Genomic DNA, 24,256 nt, shown 5'->3' with positions numbered 1-24,256 from the left:
TAGGCTTAATTTAAAATGGATTAAATAACTTTTTTTGGCATGGGTCACCACACAATACTTCATAATGACAAAGCAAAACATATTTTGAAATGTTTGCCCATTTATTACAATTAAAAACTGAAATCTGTTTGTGTGCAGACATTTTGTGTGATATGTATGAAGCAGTTATAAACGAGGCTCCAGGAGAGGGTTTGACTGTCAGAGTTCTCATCCCAACCTCTCATCTTCTTCTAACTCTGCAGGGTGAAATGAATGGCCACCGTGGCCTTGTCCCCTCCAACTTCCTGGAAGAAGTGCCTGACGATGTGGAAGTGTACCTGACAGACACTCCGTCTCACTACGCCCAGGATGAGCCTACCCACCGGCCTGAGACCAAACGGGTACATCGCCGCTCTCAGCGCTAGGCCCTCTGTCCATCCATCCTCCGTCTCTTGATTTTCGTCTGCTTTCTCCGCTTGCCGTCGGTGTTCTGTGTGTGTGTGTGTGTGTTTTGTCCGTCTGTGACAGTGACAGTGGTGACCATACGAACCTTAGCCCCTGCCCGGCGAAAGGAACAAATGCAGTCAAACCTTTCTGAATGTTAGAAAGGAAGAAGCAAAGCCTGATGTGGACAGAGAGATAGGACATTGAACTGTGACAGTACGGGGTGGGGGATACTCATGGAGCAGTCACAAAGGAGAGTGGATTTTGAAAAAGGCTAATGTCATTCATGCTCAGAGAACTAGAAGGATAGTTGGGAAAAAAATTTGCACTGAAACACAACTCCAACCAACTCTGGATATTGTGTATTAATAAGTGCTTCATGAACACCTCTGAAGCGTTCCTGATTTCTACCAGTTGTTCCCCAATGGAAGGAAAATATTTGAGTAGGGTTGATAATGTACTGTAGCAAAGCATGCCTTTTTCAAAAGTAATCTTCAAAGCTACCTTTTATATATTAGTAGACTTTGTTGCCCAACTGCTGTATTTCCTGGGAGAGGCTTTGTTTCCTTTTGTATTCTGCACTTCCCAAATATATATATATATATTTTTCAGGCCTGATGAAAGTGGATTGATATGCCATGGTTGATCATAACCAGACGAAAAAAGAGCCACATCGAGACATCCATGCTGTAATGGTATATGGAACAATAAAAGCAAAAGCATTTTATATAAATAATTTTCATTTGCGACCTGTGTTCATGTGTGTACTGTTGTTGTTTTTTCTTTTCTGTTCTCATAGTCGTGGTGTGGGTTATACTCAGATGAAATATCACCACATACTTATTTTTTTCCTCACCTGCTTGGCAAATACAAACCAAAGAAGATTGTTTATTTCACATCGTAAAGGGCTCTGTCTGGCTCGTACAGTTGGTGAGCAACTACAGATACCAGACTGACAGATCTAATGCTGGGCATTGCAATTATTACTCTTTTAAATGGTATATTGCTAGTTAACATCTGCTTACACATTAAAAATGTTATAGCAACACGGTTCTGCTTACACATTTACAAGTTTTTAGCAATGATGAAAGTGTTTTCTAACTAATGATAAAACATTTTTTTTCAGTACGTTTTTAGTGAAACAAGAATTTCAAGACTTACAGCAATTAAAATAGGTATTATTACAAAGTTATCTTTTTAATAGTGATAAAATGCCACCAGCAAAGTGGTAGACTACTCTGTAAGACAGCGCTACATTTAGCATAAATTATCCCTGTATTTAGTCATTGATATACCATTTGCACTAACAGAAGCTGCAAATCCCTATGAATGTAAATAGGTATGAGGATTCTTCTTTTCCTTTGAGAGTATTGTAAAAGGCCTGGATGAACTGTATGCCAGTATACCATCATCCGTGTGGTCCCCAGTCCAGTGCATTAGACAGGAGGGATGGTATCTAGAGTTGTGTCCATTGGTGTTCTTTATTACTGTGTTCCTCATGATCAATGGACATATCAGAAGAAGTGGTGTTACAGTGTCACGCTCTTTAGATGGTTTCCTCCTCAGATGCACCAATATATTAAGGTGGACAGAGATACGAGGAATCTCTCATCCTTACTCTCAACCTCGTACAGCATCTTCTGTGGTTTCCTTAAACCAGTGTATACAGTAGTACAGTCAAACAGTTTTGCCAAGCTTTATAAAGTACAAACATTACATAACCGTTATCCAGACTCTTATTAAGCCTAATCCTAAACTAATAACTATTTTATTAATCAAGGAATTTATGTAACTACATACTGTACTACATGTAGTCCCAGTCCAGGATGTGGCTTTATCTGGTCAAATCAGCCCTATTTGGATTATAAACATTACATACGTGAATTTGACGGAGTGGTTAACAAAAAATTGAGTATACGGCACTGACGTTGCTCTCATCTTCCAATAATTCCTAGAGGTGTGCTTGCAAATGTTCGTGTGTTGAAAACACATTTCTGAGAAGTCTTAGTCATCACACGTACGGTAGCATATCAAATTCAAGTATAGTTGGAAATGTAGGTAATTACACTGTGTCTGTTTGGCATACCAACCCTTTACTACTTAGTATATGGTTCTCAATGGATCTTCTCGGGCACCTAATAAACCATAATGTATTTGGACAAAGCTACTCTGGTAACAAAGGAGTGCTGGTGTTTCTGACTGCAGCCTGTCCCCGTCCTACCTCAGACAGAGTTAAGGCCACAGTGCACCTCTGCTGTCTTTGTAATGCACTGCCCCCCCCCCTCCCCACCCACCGCCCTCCATGGCACCTCTCTTTAGGTTACCCCGGACACCACAGAAAGCACAGCTCCGCCTGTCCGAGCTGCGTCCCCCACGGTCCGTCCCCTGTGTCCGCCAGGCACCATGCGTCCCATCAGCCCCACCAGGGGTCCCATCAGCCCCACCAGGGGTCCCAGGGACTCCTGGAACCTCCGGGAAAACAAAAAGAAGAAGGGAATCCTCTCCAAAGGGAAGAAACTGCTCAAGAGACTCTCGCCCGTGAAATAAAGTGTTGCCATCTGCCCCCAAAGCAGAAGCCAAGGGCCAAGTACTGTATGTCGAATCAGCTGGCCCGACCGCACCCAAGCGTGCGGATGTATTACAGGACAATATATGTGAGCATAATCAAATATATTCAGTGATACCACATGTAAGTCATAATGATGAAACGAATCGATATACAGTACATGTATTCACACATGCTGTATAACTGTGATGTAATCAACGGTGGGGGGGGGTAGTCCCAACTAGGATTTTCATGACATTTCAGAATGTTTTCTTTCATCAAATGTATATTAAGAGATTATTGGTGATCATAACAATGCTTTCATTTTCAGCAGGGTAACCACTGAGTAGCTTATTCAATTGTCATTGTATGGTCTCTAACAGATACTACGTAGCTAAAAACAACAATGTCGTGATCGATGTCATTGGAAAACGACCATACTCCTGAAACACTTGAGCAAAAACTCAACTAATCATAGCATTCTGTCCACAATGCTGGCTGCTAATACAGAGGCTTTATTCAGTGCAATATATTACAGACAGGATAGTGACAAAGGTTGCAATCACTCTAAGAATATAATGGTCTACAAAGTCTTTGGGCCCAAGGCACTAGCAAGGTAGACAAAGCTACATGGGGTTTGACGTTTGAACCATCTCAGTGGCCTTTATGAAAAGGATACGAGCAAGATAGCCCTTATTTTCTATGGTTGAACAGGTTTTTAGACTTACACCAGTCTTTGCCAAGGACCCCTGCTGCATCTCTGCAGTTTTGTTTGATCAAAAAGAAAAAGAGTTGTTTACTTGTTATTGCTGTACAACTGTCATGAAACCCCTAGTTAAAGACAACCTTCTGTGTTTGCCTTCCAATTGCACAAATGTGTGTGTTTTGTCTGATGAATGGAAAAGCTGCGTGTGTGTGTGTGTGTTTTGAGGGTGTATTATGGCTTTATAAAATACTTTGGATTGATTGATTATGTGTTTATGTTGGGGGCGTAGTGTGCGGACGTGTTGAGGATATAGTGTGTGTGACCGTGTGCTCAGTGTGCATTCATGTCTGTGCATCCTCCCCCCCCCCCCATATATAGGACATGTAGTTATGAGTGATGTGATCTAAGTGGTGTGCTGCTGACTACACTACCGGTGTAATGTTCAGTCTGTCAGAGGACGACTGGGTTCCCCTTTCAGCCATTTTAGTGAAGATGTCAAGATTCTGCACCATTTACTTGTTTACACTCTTATAGACCTCATGCCAAACTGTCTTTGGAGTCAAGGTGAAGGGAGGGAGGACCTACATACTGTACCAACCATATCTAGCAGTAGTAATTTGGGTTTATGGGGTTAAATGAGTGCTACATTAAAGGAGTATCCAGCTGATTAATTAATTAACTGTAGAGGCTTTTATAGCCATAAAACAAAAACTATCCTGTACCTTTTCTGAACCATTCTTTATAACCCATAATGTTATTCTGTAATAGTTAACCTCAGTTGCTGGACAACCAGTTTGATTGGCGTAATCATAAAACTTGTCAATTACTTAATATGACAGCTTTTTTTCTGACAGTGTTTGTACTGACAGAGAAAACTAGCACAACCCCAAAAAGTTGGTACACTGTAAAATGAAAATAGAAATAGAATGCAATGATGTGCAAATCATTTAAACCCTATATTCAATAGAAAATATTACAAAGACAACATATCAAATGTTGAAACTGAGAAATGTTATTGTCTCTTGAAAATATATGCCCACTTGGAATTTGATGCCAGCAACACGTTTCAGAAAAGTTGGGATAGAGGCAACAAAAGACTGAAAAAGTTGTGTAATGCTAAAAAACTAAACCTGGTGGAATATCACACAACTAATTAGGTCAATTGGCAACAGGTTAATATCATGACTGGACATTAAAAGACCGTTCCAGAGAGGATGGGTCTGTGAGAAGTGAGGATGTGTTCACCACTCTGTGAAAGACTGCATGGGCAAATAGTGCAACAATTTAAGAATAACAATTCTCAATGTAAAACTGTTAAGAATTTGGGGATCTCATCATCTACGGTATAATATCAATACAATATTCAGAGACTCCGGAGAAATCTCTGTATGCAAGGGACATGACCAAAAACCAATAATGGATGGCCGTGATTCGGGCCATCAAACAGCACTACATTAAAAACAGACACGATTCTGTAGTGGACATCACTGCATGGGCTCAGGAACACATCTGAAAACCATTGTCTGTGAACACAGTATGTCGCTGCATCCACAAATGCAAGTTAAAACTCCACCATGCAAAGAAGAAACCATATATAAAAAAATATCCTGAACCATCGCCACCTTTTCAGGCCCCAAGCTCATTTAAGATGGATTATGGTGAAGTGCAAAACTGTCTTGTGGTCTGACTTTTAAATAATTTTTGGGAATCATGGATGCCGCATCCATGATGGTATGGGGGTGCATTACTTCACCTAGCATGGGTGACTTGCACATCTGTGAAGGCACCATTAATGCTGAAGAATATATACAGGGTTTGGAGCAACATATGCAGGCATTCAGATAATGTCTGTCAGGGAAGGCCTTGCTTATTTCAGCAAGACAATGCCAAACCACATTCTGTCTGGGTGGTAAACTGGCCTGCCTGCAGTCCAGACCTGTCACCCATTGAAAACATTTGGTGCATTATGAAAGGAAAAATATTACAAAGAAGACCCTGAATTGTTGAGCAGCTAAAATCCTAAATCAAGCAAGAATTGGAATACATTTCACTCTCAAAACTACAGCCATTGGTCTCAGTTCCCAAACACTTAGACTATTTTTTAAAGAAGAGGTGATGCAACATAGTGGTAAACATGCCCCTGTCCCAACTTTTTTGGAACGTGTTGCTGGCATCAAATTCTAAATGGACATGCATTTTTTCAAAAATAATACAATTACTCAGTTTCACATTTGATATGTTGCCTTTGTACTATTTCCAATTAAATACAGGGATAAATTATTTGCACATCATTGCATTATTTCTTTATTAGCATTTTACGCAAAATCCCATGTTTTTTGGAGACCAGGTTTTATAAGAGACATCTACAACACAGGTACATGGCCCTTAACTAAGATGTCTGTGTCATCTAATGGGTCATATCCTGCAGTCTAAGGATGATAGGGTTCTGCTTATCTAACTGGTCTAAGGATGGATTGCCAAAAATGAATGTATGAAATGTTCAGCGGGCAATGCAGTTTAGATTTGATTATTTACTCAAAAGTATGCATTATGTTATGCATATATCCATCAAAAAGATGTTAAAGTCATAATACCAAATCATTCATTTGTGAATGGGTGTAGTGTCTATGCTATTGCTATTTTGTACTTTTCTTCATTTGTAGATAATTTCTAAGTGTTTATACTTGATTTTCAGACTACCTTTTTTAGTGCACTGAGATTACTTCTAATTGTAAACAGTGCAAGCATTCTCCATTGTGTCCTCAAGAAAAGATGTTCAAGTCTGCAATTATGTGCTAGCTCTGTGAATCAAAGAGAAAAATCATAGGAAAATACTTATGGTGATCAAATAACTGTGTGAGTGTGCATGTGCCAAAATAATTTTTTTATCAAAAATAAATTTCATATTTTGTACATATTTGTTTGGATTATTTTGATGATTACTTTTTTATCTCAGTAACTTGAATGACAAACAATTACCCATATTGCCTTGACTAAACGTATTGCTTTGAACAAGTTTGATTATAGCAAGAGATATTTTAAATATACAACTGTATAGAGTCAACAGAATTGATCGGCTTCAAGCCTACTGTTACAGGTGACATCCTCTGGATGGTAGTGTAGATCATTTTACTTAATTGACTTTTGGATTTTGCAGCATAGCCTACTAGCAGCCAATGAAGGGGAGTCATACAGTATTGCAATCTGTAAGGCTATCTGTGCGACAGGCTTGAGGATGTGTCAAAGAATTATGTGTTATTAACTGTTGAAACATGAGTGTCAGAATTATTGGCACCCCTGCATTTAGTTCTTTGTGTACCCTCTTGTTGGGTTTTCCTTTCTGTTCTTCAAACAAAGATATAATAAAATACTTCAATCCCTTTTTCCACACATAACATGGCGCTAAAGAAGCATCAGCAGTAAAAGAACAATTTGGTCATGTGTTAAGTTCAGGTCACAAGAACGTGTTACAATACAAGCACACAAAAGGAAAGAATAAACTCTGGTTGTAAACCATATGGTAACATAACAGATAAGAGCACAATAACACCTCTCTTTGTCAAGATAACAGCTGAATCATATCCTATGTTTGACGATGTGGGAGAGCACATACAGTAGGAAGTGGTTTGAGACAACTCCTCCATACAGAAACGTTCCAGATCCTTCAGGGTCCTTGCCTGTGAACTCTCCTATTCAGCTCAATCTACTAGTGATGCGAAGTTCGACTCTTTAAATTGACTCGGATCTTGTCGAGTCGTTCAATAAAAAGTTCAATTGAACGATAAATCTAACCGAGTCAGTCGTTCACAAGTCCTTTTTGCCGGACCGCGTAAGCAGACCCGGCCAAGAAGAGCAAATGTCTCTTACTAACTGACTGAGTGAGTGGCGGACTGACTGACTACCCTTTGTTAAATAGCATAGTTGTTAGAGATGTGGACCCGCAAGCAACAGGTTCCGTGTTCGAATCTCATCCCAGTCAAAACAAACTATGCATTAGGATTTGTTCCAGGTAGATAAACACTTCGCTGGATACAAACTTCAGTAGCTATGTTATAGTAAACCTAAAATAAAACTGCTTACGCTTGTATTGCAACTATTTCTGGTGGATTTTCGAAGTACGCGTGAGTGATTTTTTTGGTCAGGATAGACAAAAACGTATTTTGCTATTGCCTTCAATAGCTACGTTATAGTAAGCATGAACTAAAACTGTTTGCGGTTAAATTGCTATTATTATAATTACGTATCCGTGCATGCTTTTTGGGGTAATATAGGCTAGACCTTAACCCCTTGGCCAGTAAAGGAGTAGGGGTTTCCACGATTCTCTGGTCTTTTCACTTGACTAAAAAGTAAGTTATCCCCACCTATATTGATAGTTATTGTATCAATGTCACACAATGCTTAATGGTATCTGGCGATATATTCAAACTTGGTGTGATGTCAATGCGTGACAGAATTATCTAATATCGAGATGCTATACTGACACTGAGTAAATGTGTACCAATGTGGCGTAGTGGTAAAGGACACTGCTTTTTACGTGGACAACCCAGGTTTGAGTCCAGTGAGGGTAGCAGTATTTATCACTTTCAATTAAGGGGCCGGCTGAACTAGGCTTGCCTGGTTACTTAGGCAAAGTCGCAGTGTATGATTTAATCTGTGTTTAACATGACAATCAACTACCACATTAATTATTTTAGACCTACAATGTGTCCAATTATCTGTTACAAACATGTCTTTATAATGCTATTGTCTTGATTTAAACTAACAGCCTGGGACGTTGCTAGACCTATTTTAGGGGGGCTTTAGCCCAACACAAACTATGAGACAGGTATACTTTTAGCCAACCTTGACCAAAACAACCTTATTTTGTTACTCTAAAAATTCACGATGAAAAGAAATTTGGGCAGTATGCCCAGACCCCCCAAAAACGAGGCTTAGCCCCCCATCCATGATTTTCTAGAGACGTCCCTGCTAACAGCGTATTCCGTGGGTGGGTAGAACTCCGCTGCCAGTCATTCAAACGAACGAAACAACCGTTCAATCTTTTTTACTTAGGCAAAGGCATTTGTTTTTTTCATGACATCAGTAATCAAATAACTATATGAATTATTATAGTCTGCGTTCACTTATAAGTTAAACGTGTCTTTATGAAGTTCCTGCCTTGATCTATTTTTCTCTGCGAATGTACATAGACATTGATCGGTGAACTGTGCTGGAGGACCCGGTATAAAGCGAGTGATCACGTTGAACGTCATTAGAAAAAAAGGACTCGTGAGCCTCGAGTCACTAAAAGGATTAGTTAAAAACGAACGAATTGTTCGCGAACTGCACATCGCTATACCCTCTCCTGTTTTCAATGGGATGTTGGTCGGGGACTGGGATGGTCATTGCAAAAGCTTGATTATTTACTTGGTGGATGAATAGAAACGTATCCAGCGAATTAATACTTGAAAACTGGTTCTACAAAAGCATCGTTCAACATTTCGTTTAGCGTGCATTTTGTCAACTGTGACTAAGTGTTCTTCAGCTAGACACCGTTTAAGTAAAAAGTCTGCAGTCAGATTGCACTTTAACTGCAGTGCAGTTCGAGCGCTGTGTAATTACTGCGTTCAACTATTAAAGCTAAGTGCAGCACATTTCAGTAAAACAAATCAGTGTCTATAACATTAAATAATCAATGAAATGCAATCAATCGTGCACTACTTATCCAATCATTAGTAGTAAATATAATTAGCCTATTTTTCTCTGCGCACGTGAAATAAACAGTTGTTTTTCCGAGCACTGCGAAACCTGTAAGTATCATGAATCGCAATCCTGTTTTTTTATAAATCATTATACCAGCAAACAAACTATCAAAATCAACGAATCAAAACAATTACCATGAGACGACTTAGTATAAAAATTGTTAGGAAAGTATGAATCGTTTGCGAATGGCACATTACTCCTGAGTTCTGTAGCCTACCTCTGCAGAATTTCGAAGTTGGCGGGGTCCGAGTAGTCCAACGTGGATTCAAGTTTGCGAGTTGTGCCTAGAGATTTCCGAAAACGGGCAATTAAGTATTTTTACCTATAGGGCCATGGCTATTGGCCGCGGACAGCTTTTCCGCAGTTTCAGAGAGGGTTTGTTAAAGAATGCCCCACCGACAGAATGTGAAGGACCGAAAGGCAAAGACGAGAGTGATCGCTATGACATTACTGGATTTTCCCCAGACTTTCAATGGTAGGATTTGACAGAATTCCCCTTTTTTGACAGTACACTGAACTCGAAGTAGCAGGCTTTAAGCTTCAGCTTGACACTTTTTTTTGTAACCTCTGATAATGGAAAATTGTGTTGCATCTGTATTTCTCTATGCTTGACTGCAAAGTGTTGGACCTGAACCATTGCGACAAAAGTGTAAAAAGAAAGCAGCAGCGTTATCGAGGCCTACTGGATATGCTGTCATGCAAACATGTCTTCAGAATCTCATAGACAGGTAAAATGAGTTGAAACATTTTTATTCTCCTGCCAAAATGTACAGTGGTACATTCGTGATATTTCAGGGACAGTCCTTTTTCTACTACACTTATGTCTAATATTTTGTTGTGTGTACAGTGTCCCACTGAGAAAACCTGCTTATAAGGCCTACAAGGTCAGCAGAAGCAGGCATGTTTGGAACAGTGCCACATTTTATAAAGGCAGTTCTGATTAGTCAAAAGTGTCTGCCTACTGAAATATCAACTGCTATTTAACTGTTTGAGGGCTAATCGTGATTGCTCTAGCCAGGGAAAAAAGGACATTAAGTCACCATGACCATGCCCCAAAATTGTAGTAATTCGTGTCTACTTGTCCTTTTTAGGATGCCACCGGAGATCCTTTTGAAGATCCTGTCCTACCTGGATGCTCTTTCTCTCTTGTCCATTGGCCTTGTCAACAAGCAGTTCTATGAGATGGCCCACAACAAGTATGGCACATTTTAGGCTATGCTTTAGTGAAATAAGGAAATGCATTATACAGTTAACATAGAGTACAGTTTTGATTTGCCCTTGGCTGTACCTATATCCAACTGGCTGAATTTTCCCTAATGGCTTGTTCTTTTAGTTTTGCCTCTTCTGCAGATCTGGCTTTTTGGTGACCTTTAGAGAATATGTATCTCTGTCTCTAAAGAACCAAAAGCTTCTGCAGTGGACTCATCACATGACTTGTTTAGATTTCCCTATCGCAAAAGGGCATCTTCCTTTGCTCTCATCCTTTCATCTCGCATAGATTCCGTAAACACCTCAGACATTTTGTTGTGGCAAATGCTGAATTATGGAATCCGTAATGTACTGTAATGTACTGTTCAAAAAGTTGCAGAAAGACAACTATATGGATCAATGATCCATATTGTTTAATTGTTTTTAGTAAGTTATGCAAGTTAAATTATTTCTCAATGTGTTCCATGAGCTAGGGTAATTGCTTTCCTGCTAAAATTCAAGTCAAGTTGCTAAAATGTGATTGGATGCACCTGTCAAGATTTGTGAAGGGTCCTGGAAGAGTGTTCTTCTGACAGATTAATCAAAATGGAGGGTATTGGATGACATGGGTTCTCATAGATAGAAATGTATTGATCCCTGAGGGGAAATTGCGATGTTGCAGCAGCAAAATTCCCACAGATCACAAAAACTCACAGACTAGACATATATGCACAAACTAACGTGAGGTTGATTGAAATGTCCAAAATGTACATATTAAAAAATATATTTACGAATCTAAGGTGTATACACGTGCAACTGTGTGCGAAATGTATGTATTAAAAATATATTACACATCTGAGATGTGTACACATGTGCAACTGTGCGCATATTCAGGATCTGCAAATTAGTATCCCTTTATCAATGCTAGTATTGAAAGTGTCGAGTATGATATCTGCCTAAAAGAACATTCTGCATTGCATAGAATAGGCCACACTTGAAAGGTCAAGTTGGGGTTAGGTGATGTTTTGCTCCATAAGGATCTACAACACTTGCCTTTACTAGACCATGTATTCTACTCTGTGTCAGATAATTCTAAAAGACAATCTCAGGTGATTCAGTGCTGAATCTGAAGCACTCTGTAGTGAGGCAGCAAGAAAATAATACAAACCCGTAAACATCAGAACGACTAAAAATCCATACATGTAATGTTTTGAAATGGCTTAGTAAATGGCAAGACATTAACCAAGTTAAGATGTTCTGGCTCTAGTTCTAATACGTTTAGAATTGGGAGAATTTAACAATTAGCGCATGTGTGTCTAAGTATTATAATGTAACTATACTATTTTGATAAAATATCAAATAGTTTTCCCCCCAGTACAATTAATATAGTTGGAAGTTCACTGTTTGGAATTTACAATGACGGGAAAGGAAGCGTCGAAAGCCAACATGGCTGATAGCATATTAGGCCACTTTACTCCGACTTCACTTTACCATTACTTGACTTAATCAAATATCACGCTGGATATATCAACGTGGAGTTATTGCATTATAAAGGTTCAAACATTTTTCCGATAAATGAAATTTAAGTATATGGCCATGGCATTTCCCAGGCCTGCTGTTAATGCCCTCTTCAGTCTTCCAGATCTCAGTTTGATCCACAGTATTTTGTTGCAGTGGAATGTGGCACAAGATCTACTTTGCACAGTATGGACAGAGTAAGAACTGGATGCCCAAGCCTGTAGACGAGGTTTGGCGCAATTTCATAACACTCCTACTTATCCCATATGAGGGACACTTGGTATGATGGTTATTAGCTTATATACAGCCATTTTTGTATTATTTATATTAAGATTTGTGTTTTCTCCCACCAGGTGCTGGAGAAGCTGACTGCAGTGGTGGTCCAGGAGCGACCAGAATGTTACTGGAGGAGGCTGTACTTCAGGACCATGGCTGGATACAGTGAGAGGTGGAGGCAGGAGTTGAGAGACATCAACCCGTTCACAGGCCTACCCAGCCATACTGAGCGAGTCCTACGGTTAGGCATTTTCTACGGTCAATGTTACAGTTGTGTTCAGTCTCTGTTAGGGGCCGTGTGTTAAACAGGCATTAACAAAGGCATTCACATTGTGGTTCCACTGTGGGATTGTTTACATCAACAGTGCAGTGCATTCTGAAAGAATTCAGAATCCTTAACTATTTCCACATTTGGGTTTTGTTTGGGATGATATCAATTTTGGATTAAATAAATGTTTCCTCATTTATCCATCCACAAAAGCAGATTCTTAGACATTTTTGCAATTGCAACCCCCCCAGACATGTAAATATATTTAAATATATATTCAACTCAGTACTTTGCTGAATCATGTTTGGCAGCTATAACAGCCCCAAGGTCTCTCCCAAAATGTTCGATCAGGTTCTTGCTGGGCCACTCGAGGACATTCTGAGACTTGTCCTGAAGCCACTCCTGCGTTGCCTTGGCAGTGTGCTTGGGGTCATTGTCCTGTTGGAAAGTGAACACTCAACCCAGTTTAAGGTCCTGAGTACTGGAGTCGTTTTTCCTCAAGCATCCATCTGTACTGCTCCGTTCATCCTTCAATAGGTCCTGACATGTCTCACTGTCCATGTCACTGAAAATCTTCACAGCATTCTACAGCCTCCACCATGCTTCACATTCGGTATTGTATTGGCCAAGTGATGAACTCCACCTGGTATATATCACAGTTCCCTTAAGAAAGGGGAACTTCATATTTCCAGGAGTTAACTATTGGGTTTCTCCTTTTTCTTAGTATGCTGTGTATTATGAAATGCAATTAACTTCAGAACAATACGATTGACCGATAAAGTTCTTCAGATGAAAGTATACAAAATAATTACAGATTTGAGTATTCCAATGTGAATTCAGGCATACATTTTTTTTTAATTATTTATACAGGGAAAACCAACTTAGAATGAGATCTCATTTATAGTGGTGCCCTGTATTATAACAATAAAAACATACAAAATACACAATTAAAACAGATTTCAAAACCTTAACACAGGTCACTGTGGTCATTCAACAATTGTTTAAACTACATTTATAGGCACAGTGGCCTTGAACGTAAGGACTTCCTGCAGAACATTCTGAGAGTAGGGGGCATAGTAGGTAAACAAGGTTCTACCCATCTTGGAATGGGCCTGAGGTGCCCCTTGTGCCATTCAGTCCTGTGAGCGTGTTCCATAAGTCTAATTTCTCCAATTAAGGAAGACATAATTGCTGATGTGTCTGCTGGATGGCCTTATAAACACAACTGCTACTGCATAGAATGCAATTAACAATCTTAATTTTAAAATAAAACAAGTTAACAAAAATAATTGCTTTTGTCATAGGGACAGCTTCTGTTTGTTGTGGCATTTCATTTGACACCTGTTTATGACACTCTGTTGTCTGAGTGCATTCTTTAACATTTCTTATACTTGTGAACGTTTTATCTTGAGGTAATAGGGAATACTGGTATTACCACAACTGTTTTAATACAAATATTCTGGTTCAACTTCCAACAATGTCCAAAAAAGAAAAGCAGCCCATCATGCTGTGTTGTAGCTTTTCGCTACAATGTCGAGCTTTATATCATGACCAAAATCCATGCTCTAGCCTACCATGGCACATGGTTTTCTTCTCTTCCTCAGAAGCCAGCGTGTGACCTGGGAGATCACAGTGTGTGACAAGAGGGGCTTGGAGGTGACATTTCAGCAGAGCCGTACCTTCTTCTCTGATTCTTCAGTGACGGTCTGCTGGGGCAGCAGACACTGGCCCGCCCTCTACCAGCTCTCTACCTTACAGCTAGACGGTGTGAAGAGAGAAGCCCTCAGCTCCCCTAACATCATTAAGTAAGTCTGTTGCACTCCTTTTTCTCTTGCCTGTTGATCCTGAGTGAAATGGGTGCTCCTCCTTCACCCTCAGGCCTGGGTGGCGCTCTCTGATGGCTAAGTTTGACGTGGAGACCATCTGTAACAGTGGCCGTGTTATCGGTAGAGACCAACTTGTCAACTTGGTTCTCTTATCGCCTGGCATCGTCATTGGGGTCTGGAGGGTATGTGTTCTAAAATTAGACCTAAATATTGCATGGGCACAGATTTGCTGGGTTAACTCCCAAACAATGCTGATTATTTTGATTTGTCATCCCGTGTATCTCTCTTGGTAAGAGCTTGGCTCTTGCAACCACAGGGCTTTTGAGTTTGATTCTTAGAGGGAACCAGTACAAAAAATTATGAAATCAATGCTGTCGCTCTGGAAAATGGTCGGCTAAGACTGTCTCCTAAAGGTCAGTGTAATACTGGTGGTAATTATGGTGATTGGGATGTCCTGTGTTGTACCTCAGGGCCGGTGGGCCATTGCCTTTGTGATGGCCAGCTTCCACTACCACAGGCTGGTGGAGAGAAGTCTCCTGGGAACCGCTGTGTGGTATGCCGACCCTGACCCCTGACCTGGCTACGCTCCGACAACCTGTCTTGGCGGGGTTTTTCGGCCAGCAGGGATGATGGATACATGCTAGATGAAATTACAGGCATTCGGTCATTCATTCTCTTTGTTATTCTTAGTCCCTACTCTGTGCCAAAGGACAAGTCTCCGTTTGACAATGCAGACCCTTACTTCGGCCTTCATGGTTACACTGTCCGGATTGTACTGCACAACGCTGTGACACAGATGATGGCCGGCCACTTCCCTCGACTCTCCGGCCGCAGAAGTAAACGATCCACTGCCCTGGGGGAGTTTATTCTAGAGCTGCTTTGGGTATCAGAATGAGGCCGGGACACTTTCTGCAGTTGACTTATGTTGTGGTTGCCCAGGACAGGTCCATGGAGGTTTTATCCAGCTGAATGTCATCAGCAGGGGAGACGAGTCCCAGCACTCCCCTTTCTCTGGCCGGATCAGCCTGCCCTGGAAGTGTGAGGCTGTAGAGGGCACTGTGGAGGTACTGTATGGGAACACTGATTACCATTGGTTGAGCTGACTTTATACCAGGCCTAAATGATAGAGTCATTGTCAAGAGAACAGCTCACATACATAACCTCTGTCTCTCTCTCTGCATGCTGGTAGTGTGGGTGAATGCTGGGTGTGGGGATTGGACGGCCTGTGGTTCTTTTCTTTGGGATTCTTTCCCAAGAAAGGAAACCCAGGTGGTCCTTGTGTCCTTGGCAGGGCTTCAGCTGTGTTGCTGAAGCTACTGTTACTTTAGAGGAGGTCCTGTTTAAGTGTCGGCTGTGTGAAGCTGGGTCATTGGAGGAGCTGGGGAAAAGAGCAGAGGTCGGATCATCTTGTCTGGTCATAGATTAGTTCTGTGATTCTTTGCCGGTACCTCTTGTGCTGTTTGACTGATACAACTTCCTGACCGGTGGACGGAGGTGGACTGAGGGCCTGGATCACGTGGTCCCTGTGCTGAATGTTAGTGCTGTTGTGGGGGTGTTGGAGGAGGATACATGGGGCTATAGACACTAGTAGGCATCTGGTACACCTGGATCTCAGTGTTAGTGTAGGGTGTCCATTTTGGGCTGAGTCTGTTTCACCTGATCACTGGTTGGTTCTCCACTTTGGACTGTTTTCTTCCCCAATATTAAAATTTGGACCAAAGTATAGTTTTGGTTGATGAGGTGTAGTCGTTTTATTGTGTCAGGGGAAGATAAATGAACAAATTTGAAGACAGGGAAGAATTGCAGGGACAAGGGCCTGTTTGTGGTGGGCATGTTTGAGTGGATGCTGGGAAGCAGACTGATGATTTGGTGTTTGCATTTAAATTATGCTAAAACATTTTTTTGTTTGGTTGAATATTGTGTTGTGGGCTCCTAGTCCCAATCAATATGTTTTCTAAACTCAAAACCCTCTCTGTCTGTCAAATATATCTGAAAACTGTCTGTCTGTGTAGAACTGCTGCATGATGACCCTGACCCTGATGGATGAGTCCCACAGCCCCTTCTGGTATGTCAGCACGCCCGTGTCCATGATGCTGAACATCAAGGAGCCCTCAAAGTATGAAGGCCAGCACTTCGTTATTAAGTACCAGGATGCAGAGGGAAAGGTATGTATACCATTATATGTATAGGCTTTACTTATTAAATACATTATTTGTGTTATAGGCTAACTAGATGTTAGGTTGTGAAGGCCTGGGGTTATATACTGTAGATTGTCATTTTAAATACATCCTGAGAGGAACAGGCAAAAAAAAATGTATGAGACATTGAGATGACCAAATCTTTTGTATCTCAGTGGTGTTTGTAGGTTCACCTGCTCCCAAGTGTATTTTCATACAATAATGAAGGTTCTTAACAATACATTTTGAGATACAGCATTTCATTACAAGTTACAGCGTTTGATGACAGATAGATAGGCCTGTTCAGTCAAAACTCTGTTTGTGTACTCTCTGTACTAGTTTGATGAGGAATGTGCAATTGTTTGTGTTCTCAGTGGTACAGCAATTTTTCACAGGGAAGTCTTTTATGTAGTTTTGATGTATTTCTTTATATTTTAGGTTATTTTAATATTTTTGGGGAGACAGGGAGGCAGGGCACAGACAATTGGCTCGTCTGGGGCCCAAACCCCTATCACCAGGGGGCATCTGTGGTCTGGAGTCAGGAGCTTAGGCCACTACAACATACTCTGGCTCTGGAAAGTCCTTTACTGACAAGATCATTTTGTGAAATGCTGTGGAATGAAGGTTCAGTTGTGGTAGTTCACTAAAGACTTAACAATGACTAAATGTGGAAAATAAAGTACAGTGGGGAGAACAAGTATTTGATACACTGCCAATATACAGGTTTTCCCACTTACAAAGCATGTAGAGGTCTGTAATTTTTATCATAGGTACTCTTCAACTGTGAGTGACGGAATCTAAAACAAAAATCTAACTGTATGATTAAGTAATTCATTTGCATTTTATTGCATGACATAAGTATTTGATACATCAGGAAAGCAGTATTTGGTGTATTTGGTACAGAAACCTTTTGTTTGCAATTACAGAGATCATACGTTTCCTGTAGTTCTTGACCAGGTTTGCACACACTGCAGCAGGGATTTTGGCCCACTCCTCCATACAGACCTTCTCCAGATCCTTCAGGTTTCGGGGCTGTTGCTGGGCAATACGGACTTTCAGCTCCCTCCAAAGATTTTCTATTGGGTTCAGGTCTGGAGACTGGCTAGGCCACTCTAGGACCTTGAGATGCTTCTTACGGAGCCACTCCTTAGTTGCCCTGGCTGTGTGTTTCGGGTCGTTGTCATGCTGGAAGACCCAGCCACGACCCATCTTCAATGCTCTTACTGAGGGAAGGAGGTTGTTGGCCAAGATCTCGCGATACATGGCCCCATCCATCCTCCCCTCAATACGGTGCAGTCGTCCTGACCCTTTTGCAGAAAAGCATCCCCAAAGAATGATGTTTCCACCTCCATGCTTCACAGTTGGGATGGTGTTCTTGGGGTTGTACTCATCCTTCTTCTTCCTCCAAACACGGCGAGTGGAGTTTAGACCGAAAAGCTCTATTTCTGTCTCATCAGACCACATGACCTTCTCCCATTCCTCCTCTGGATCATCCAGATGGTCATTGGCAAACTTCAGACAGGCCTGGACATGCGCTGGCTTGAGCAGGGGGACCTTGCGTGCCCTGCAGGATTTTAATCCATGACGGTGTAGTGTGTTACTAATGGTTTTCTTTGAGACTGTGGTCCCAGCTCTCTTAAGCTCAATGACCAGGTCCTGCCGTGTTGTTCTGGGCTGATCCCTCACCTTCCTCATGATAATTGATGCCCCACAAGGTGAGATCTTGCATTCCCCAGACTGAGGGAGATTTACCGTCATCTTGAACTTCTTCCCTTTTCCAATAATTGCGCCAACAGTTGTTGCCTTTTCACCAAGCTGCTTGGCAATTGTCCTGTAGCCCATTCCAGCCTTGTGCAGGTCTACAATTTTATCCCTGATGTCCTTACACAGCTCTCTGGTCTTGGCCATTGTGGAGAGGTTGGAGTCTGTTTGATTGAGTGTGTGGACAGGTGTTTTTTATACAGGTAACGAGTTCAAAGTGGAGAACAGGAGGGCTTCTTAAAGAAAAACTAACAGGTCTGTGAGAGCCGGAATTCTTACTGGTTGGTAGGTGATCAAAAACTTAAGTCATGCAATATAGTGCAAATTAATTATTTAAAAATAATACATACAATGATTTTCAGGATTTTTGTTTTAGATTCCGTCTCTCACAGTTGAAGTGTACATATGATAAAAAATTACAGACTTCTACATGCTTTGTAAGTAGGAAAACCTGCAAAATCGGCAGTGTATCAAATACTTGTTCTCCCCACTGTATAATTCTGCCCTAGCAGCCATATTAGGATAGAAACAATTTCACTTTTGTTTAAACAAGTAACAGTTTTAAACATTAAAACAATACTACAATTTCTCACTTCCCTATTCTGTACAAAACAGCCAAGCCTTTTGTTTCCCTTTTGTTCATTTATTAGCCGCCACTCTAAGAATTTTTTTTCTTTGTTATTATCCTTGACACACTTTCAAAATATAACAATTTCAAACCTGTCACAAACTGAACAAGCAGGGGCATAAATGAGAGCCATGATCTCCCACTGTGACTTTCTTTTTATTGACTCCCTACAGTTTAGTGGTGCACATCTGAGAGCTACAGTACAATGTGTCACACAACTCAGCTTGCTGCTGGTTGGTGGAACAGTGGATCTGCATTCAGATCATAACAGGCATTATCTGGTGAATAACTCCCTGTTATTATTCAGTCAGCATCCAGGATCCTAACACGTTTTGTCATTGTTTCAGTTTCCTTATTTGGGGTTTGAGTATGGGTGAGGGATGACATTCAGAAAATTAGAGTTGTGGGAGAGTGGCCAGCTTTTCATTTGGGTTCCCCTGAGTTTGTGCATTACTAACTGAAAGTTGATGCTTACCATTACTGCGGTTAATTGCAGCAAGAAAGTGAGTTTTGGCAGAGTGAGAGTATGATGATTTCATTACGAAGCCTTCAGGCTTGTGTCCTGAGATGGTCCACATGTGCTGATTTGAGCAGGATCTTTCTCCTCTTTCGCTACTGACAGAAAATATTTTTTGAAAAAACAATTGTATAAATGAACAGAAATGACTGCTTGTCTTTTTTATTTGAAGATTAAAGACATTCTAAATACACTTGATTTTACGTATTCAAAAAATTACGTTTTTGCCAAATTCAAAATTGGACAAGAATATATTAAAAATGTATGTAACTTAATCAACTCTCCACTATTTGGTTATATATAAAGTCAATGAATCTGCAGTTTCCAGCTGCAGTATTCATTTACAAGATTAACAATGTCTACACTATTTCTGAACAACTTTTACTTTTATGGACAAGAAATATGCCTTTCACAAACAAGGACATTTCTAAGTGACCTCAAACTTTTGAACGGTAGTGTAATCATGTTTTATTTTTATTGTAAAGGGGAATTTGTACACATTTGAATTTAAAGTGCTGCCATTTCCAACCTGAAATTAAAGCCAACAGTTTATACTTTAACCTGGAGCAAAACAGTCTATAGTGCTGGAGAAACTGTCCAACTACTGTCGCCTCACTCTATGATAATACCAGAGTTGGCATTATCTTGTTCATTGCAATAACAGTAATGTATTTTCTGTAGATGAGGATGGAGCTGGTCTGGATGGAAGAGCAGAGACAGTACTTCCTCATCGGCCTGGTAGTCTTCATTGCCACAGCCAAAGTCAACAAGCACTTCGGGAAGGCCTACTAACACTGCATGAGGGCACAAGCCTCTATCCTAAAGCCTTCATAAGGGTGTCATAATGGTTACATAACATATGTTATAAATAGTCATGAGTATGATATATGTTCATGGTCATTGTTATTGGTCATTGTTATTTCAGTGTTATGTATATCTTAAGGAGGGGCTTCACATATAGTGTTGTCCACATGTTCTGCCTGTAGGTAGTTGAGTGTTTTTGTTTAGTTTAATCTTGAAGCAGTAAAAGACAGGGTTTTCCCTTGTATGTTTTTGTTATATATATTTTTTTTTATTCTATATTTTATTTAAATCATTAGTACACATTGGTAGAATCTGATCCTATGCTTTGATATCTGCACATTATAAAAAGAATACCAGATGTGAAATGTGTTAAGAGATAAACTTAGGTTTGTTAATTTTCTGTTGGAACTAACTGGTAGATAAACATTCTGATTTAAATCTATTTCCATGTTTCTTCCTCATGATCTTCCTCTGTTGTCCTGCACTACACTTTCTCTCCTCCTGAGGGCAGTAGTGATCTTAATCCCCACTATTCTTCCAGTCCACCAGTAAAGGGCAAAGCCCTGGACACGATGGCTTTTTATGTCTAAGCTGAGTGAAGGCTTATTACACAAACTGTGAATACTGAGTGGCTGAAAAATAATCAGGACAATTGCAGATGCCAAATGTCCAACAGCACAGATCGACTAGCCCTCTATGCTTCTATATTTTCTCTACATACTGGCCCCAAACGCCAACAAATATCCAAGCCTTAATTTTTACAAATATTGTTCAGTAGAGTACCATGGCCGGCTAGAGTAAAGAGCTATTGAGTGGGGAAAAAAACTGCAACGACTTACTTCTGCGGGTCACTGAGTCGATGCTTGAGTACATTTGGCAGAGAGGCCCTGCGTAAGTTCAGAAAGCCAAAACGAGAGAGTTAGAGTGGTGATTACACTCGTACATCACTGCATTGTTGCCCCCCCCCCCCCCCTCCTGAGTGAGCTGTAACATGCCCCGTGTCCCCAGGGCCATTGTTTAATATTCCCACAGACTGACCTGCCTGTCTTTGCTGTTCATTCTACCGAGCACTACCTTCTGCCAATCGGGTGAAAACCCACATACATCTTCTGGTGGCTGTTTCTTATGTATATTTCACAGACCCTAATAATGCTGGTTAAAACCCCCAGCATAACATAACCACCCCTCAATACACTGCATAACATAACCACCCCTCAATACACTGCACCTGATTTACATGTGCCAGGTAGCATTTTGTCTAATAATTGTTATTTTTACTGTGAATTTTTGTTGTGAGAATGTGTCCATGTTTAAGGTAGTTTTACCAGCTGTGTGTGTTAGTCCTGAAATGCTGAAAGAAAATATATTTCAAAGAAAAAAACTCACATCCCTAAATCTGCACAGGTGTTAGGTAGTCAAACGTGTGATCACATCGAATTCCCTTTGACCACTTCAACCCATTAGGTTTCCTTCCCCGCTGGATGCAGTGTACAGTAAGTAGAGGCAGGACTGACCTGCTTGTCATTGGTCTGTGAGTGCCGGTAGCCGGTGGGAGGACATCATCCCAGTCTCCCGTGGGGCGGAGGAGTAATGTGTATGGTGGCCACGCTCTGAGAGCCACAGTCATTCGTCATACCACACTGGAATGCAGCTGACACTGGGAGAGGAGGCGGCTTTGCTCGGCCCAAGCCATTCATCTTCCTCTGGGCTGTTCACAGCGGGCCAGCCACAGGGCATCGCCTCGCCAGCACTCTGGAGAGCTCCCCTAGCTATCTAAGCCAGGGCCAGACTGATTTCACTACTGGACTGAACATGCTTTATTTTAACACAAGAACATGCTCCTGATTTCTCTAGAGAAGACTTGATAACAACGTTATGTAGGGCAAACAGGATTGCATGTTTGTTATTGTCTTAAGTGATGCAGAAAATACCTTAAATTGTACAGACATTATGAATCATTAGAAACCATGTAGCCTCCGGTACTGTACTAATTGAGCTATTTGATTCACAGTAATGTCTTTGCTCAGGTTTGATGGATACGATGAAGTCCATCATCATTTAGATAATGGAGATGTTGAAGACCGATTAAGACACACCAGCACTTTGACTTAATGTCAATCTCTGAACAGAATTTGAATCCTCAAAGGTTAGCAGGTTAATCAATCATCCAGTGAACTGGGGCCTTTTAGACCATGGGTGATCTGAGAATAGATTTTGAGACGTTATCAGATAAGATTACACTAAGCACGATTCAATGTTAGAATCTGTTTTTACAGAACAGAAAAAATGAAATTCAGACCCTCAAAATAGGTCAGATTTAGTATTCCAATCTCACCGTTAATAATGATCCAATGTTCATTTTGTTTTTCAAATAGGATAGTATATTTGTTATAATACAAATAAGCATAATGCTTTTTAGAATGATCTTTTCCTTCCCCAATTTTCTCATATCCAATTTTATCAATGGCAATGTCTCATCGCATCTCCTAAAGGATTTAGAAGAGATGAAAATTGCAATAGATTTACCTTTTCCACAATGTTCTTCAAATCAGAAAATCACGTGAGTCAATATTTGTAAGTGCTGGATCACTCACCTGAAAACCTTAATTAGCTTTTCAGGTGCCATTGCCTTTGAGGCTCATTAATGATTTGCACCTTGCAGTGTAGCCTTTGCATTTCTGCGGCAGAAGTCTTCTGTGAATGTCATTGGTTTACACCTCCATGCCTACCTCCTGTAGAGCATCGAGATCTATTGGACAGTTGTTTAGGGATTTCTATTCATTATGGCTTGCATTTTCCTGTCATCTGCTGTTGAGATATTCCTTGGCCTAGCAGGCTGTTTGTGATTGCTGAGCTCACCAGTGCCTCATTCTTTTTAATGATGTTCAAAATTATGTTTTTTGTGAAGCGTAGGGTTTTGGATATGTATTTTGACATAATGGGTTCCTTAAAGGGATAGTTCGACATATTTGGGTGAAATAAAGCTTACCATGAGTGGTTCTTGAAGGCCCATGGAGTAATCTTTCACAGCAAGCCATAATTCACTTCTGTCCCAGCCTGGAATTAGCATTAGCAGCCTCATTAAAATGCATATACTGAAACTGTGCGTCCCGAGGCGCAAACGTTGCATTGTAGGCGGAAACCGACTCCAAAACATTTTGAAAGAAAATAAGACTAGCGGTATTGTTTACTTCAAAGAACCTTTTAAAGTTGTATTCCTCAAAATAATGCTTTAATTTTATAAATGTTATACATTTTTAACTGAACTGATACTTTGTATGTTTACCAGTCATTTTTGTTCACAAATGCTATCGATCTGCAAAAAAGTGTTTTCTGACTTATTTTCTGCTTGTAATGCAGCTTTCAATTCATGAATTTGGATGATGCTAATAATGCCACTTCCAGGCTGGGAGGGAGGTGAATAATGGCGTTTTGTGAAAAACAACTCCATGGGCCTTCAAGAACAACTCAGGGTAAGCAAAATGTCACACAATATGAATCTAGGTTAAACTATCCCTTTCATTGACAACTCTTTTGTCCTTATGTTGACACTCCATTAGCAGACTCCTAAAACAAAAACAAGGCAGAGGATCAAGACAAGACATTGACAGCTCTCTTATGCCTTTGCAAATAATGTGAGAGAATCCATCTGACTAACCATAAACACCTGTTAAGACAATTGTCCCAATATTTCTGTTATTTAATAGCGAGGATATATAAAAAATGTCAGGTATTTACTTACATCTATGGTAAAACAGATGTATGTAAATGCATTTAAATAAAAGTAAATCATCTATCATTTTATCTCTAATTGTTTGATTTTAACTCCAACATTTTGACATATTTAAATAACAATTACATAGGGCACTGAAAATGT

At 40.4% G+C, this 24,256-nt stretch overlaps 2 protein-coding genes across 13 annotated transcripts in view; both read left to right on the top strand.

Moving 5' to 3' along the window:
* The window catches only part of si:ch73-287m6.1 (RIMS-binding protein 2), a 61,199-nt gene extending 56,561 nt beyond the window's left edge, over positions 1–4,638 (top strand). For 9 of the 10 annotated variants that reach the window (XM_029125299.2, XM_029125296.2, XM_029125295.2 and 6 more), the window contains 2 exons: positions 243–380; positions 2,743–4,638. In XM_029125299.2, the coding sequence (XP_028981132.1) occupies positions 243–380; positions 2,743–2,970 (366 nt within the window). In that variant the 3' untranslated portion in view covers positions 2,971–4,638. Of the gene's footprint in view, positions 1–242; positions 381–1,035; positions 1,424–2,742 lie in introns of those variants that run through there. The other variant, XM_029125298.2, reaches the window with a different exon arrangement.
* Positions 4,639–8,949: 4,311 nt separating this feature from the next.
* On the top strand, positions 8,950–20,821 carry LOC105014819 (F-box only protein 15). Of its 3 annotated transcripts, none has more exons than XM_020053188.3 (12): positions 8,950–9,891; positions 10,037–10,144; positions 10,508–10,612; positions 12,279–12,351; positions 12,476–12,639; positions 14,271–14,471; positions 14,617–14,674; positions 14,963–15,045; positions 15,183–15,328; positions 15,432–15,556; positions 16,505–16,657; positions 20,257–20,821. In XM_020053188.3, exons 1-12 carry the CDS (start codon positions 9,749–9,751, stop codon positions 20,365–20,367), a joined length of 1,470 nt encoding a protein of 489 aa, XP_019908747.2. In that variant the 5' UTR covers positions 8,950–9,748; the 3' UTR covers positions 20,368–20,821. The 3 variants fall into 3 exon arrangements, with proteins under 3 accessions (XP_019908747.2, XP_010875742.2, XP_019908748.2); XM_010877440.5 differs by having other exon boundaries at positions 14,545–14,674; XM_020053189.3 differs by lacking the exons at positions 14,617–14,674; positions 14,963–15,045.
* Positions 20,822–24,256: the final 3,435 nt, after the last annotated feature.

The sequence above is a fragment of the Esox lucius genome, chromosome 14, assembly GCF_011004845.1.
Source record: "Esox lucius isolate fEsoLuc1 chromosome 14, fEsoLuc1.pri, whole genome shotgun sequence".
In the NCBI taxonomy this organism is placed as follows: Eukaryota; Metazoa; Chordata; class Actinopteri; order Esociformes; family Esocidae; genus Esox; species Esox lucius.
This window is presented reverse-complemented; position numbering and strand designations above follow the sequence as displayed.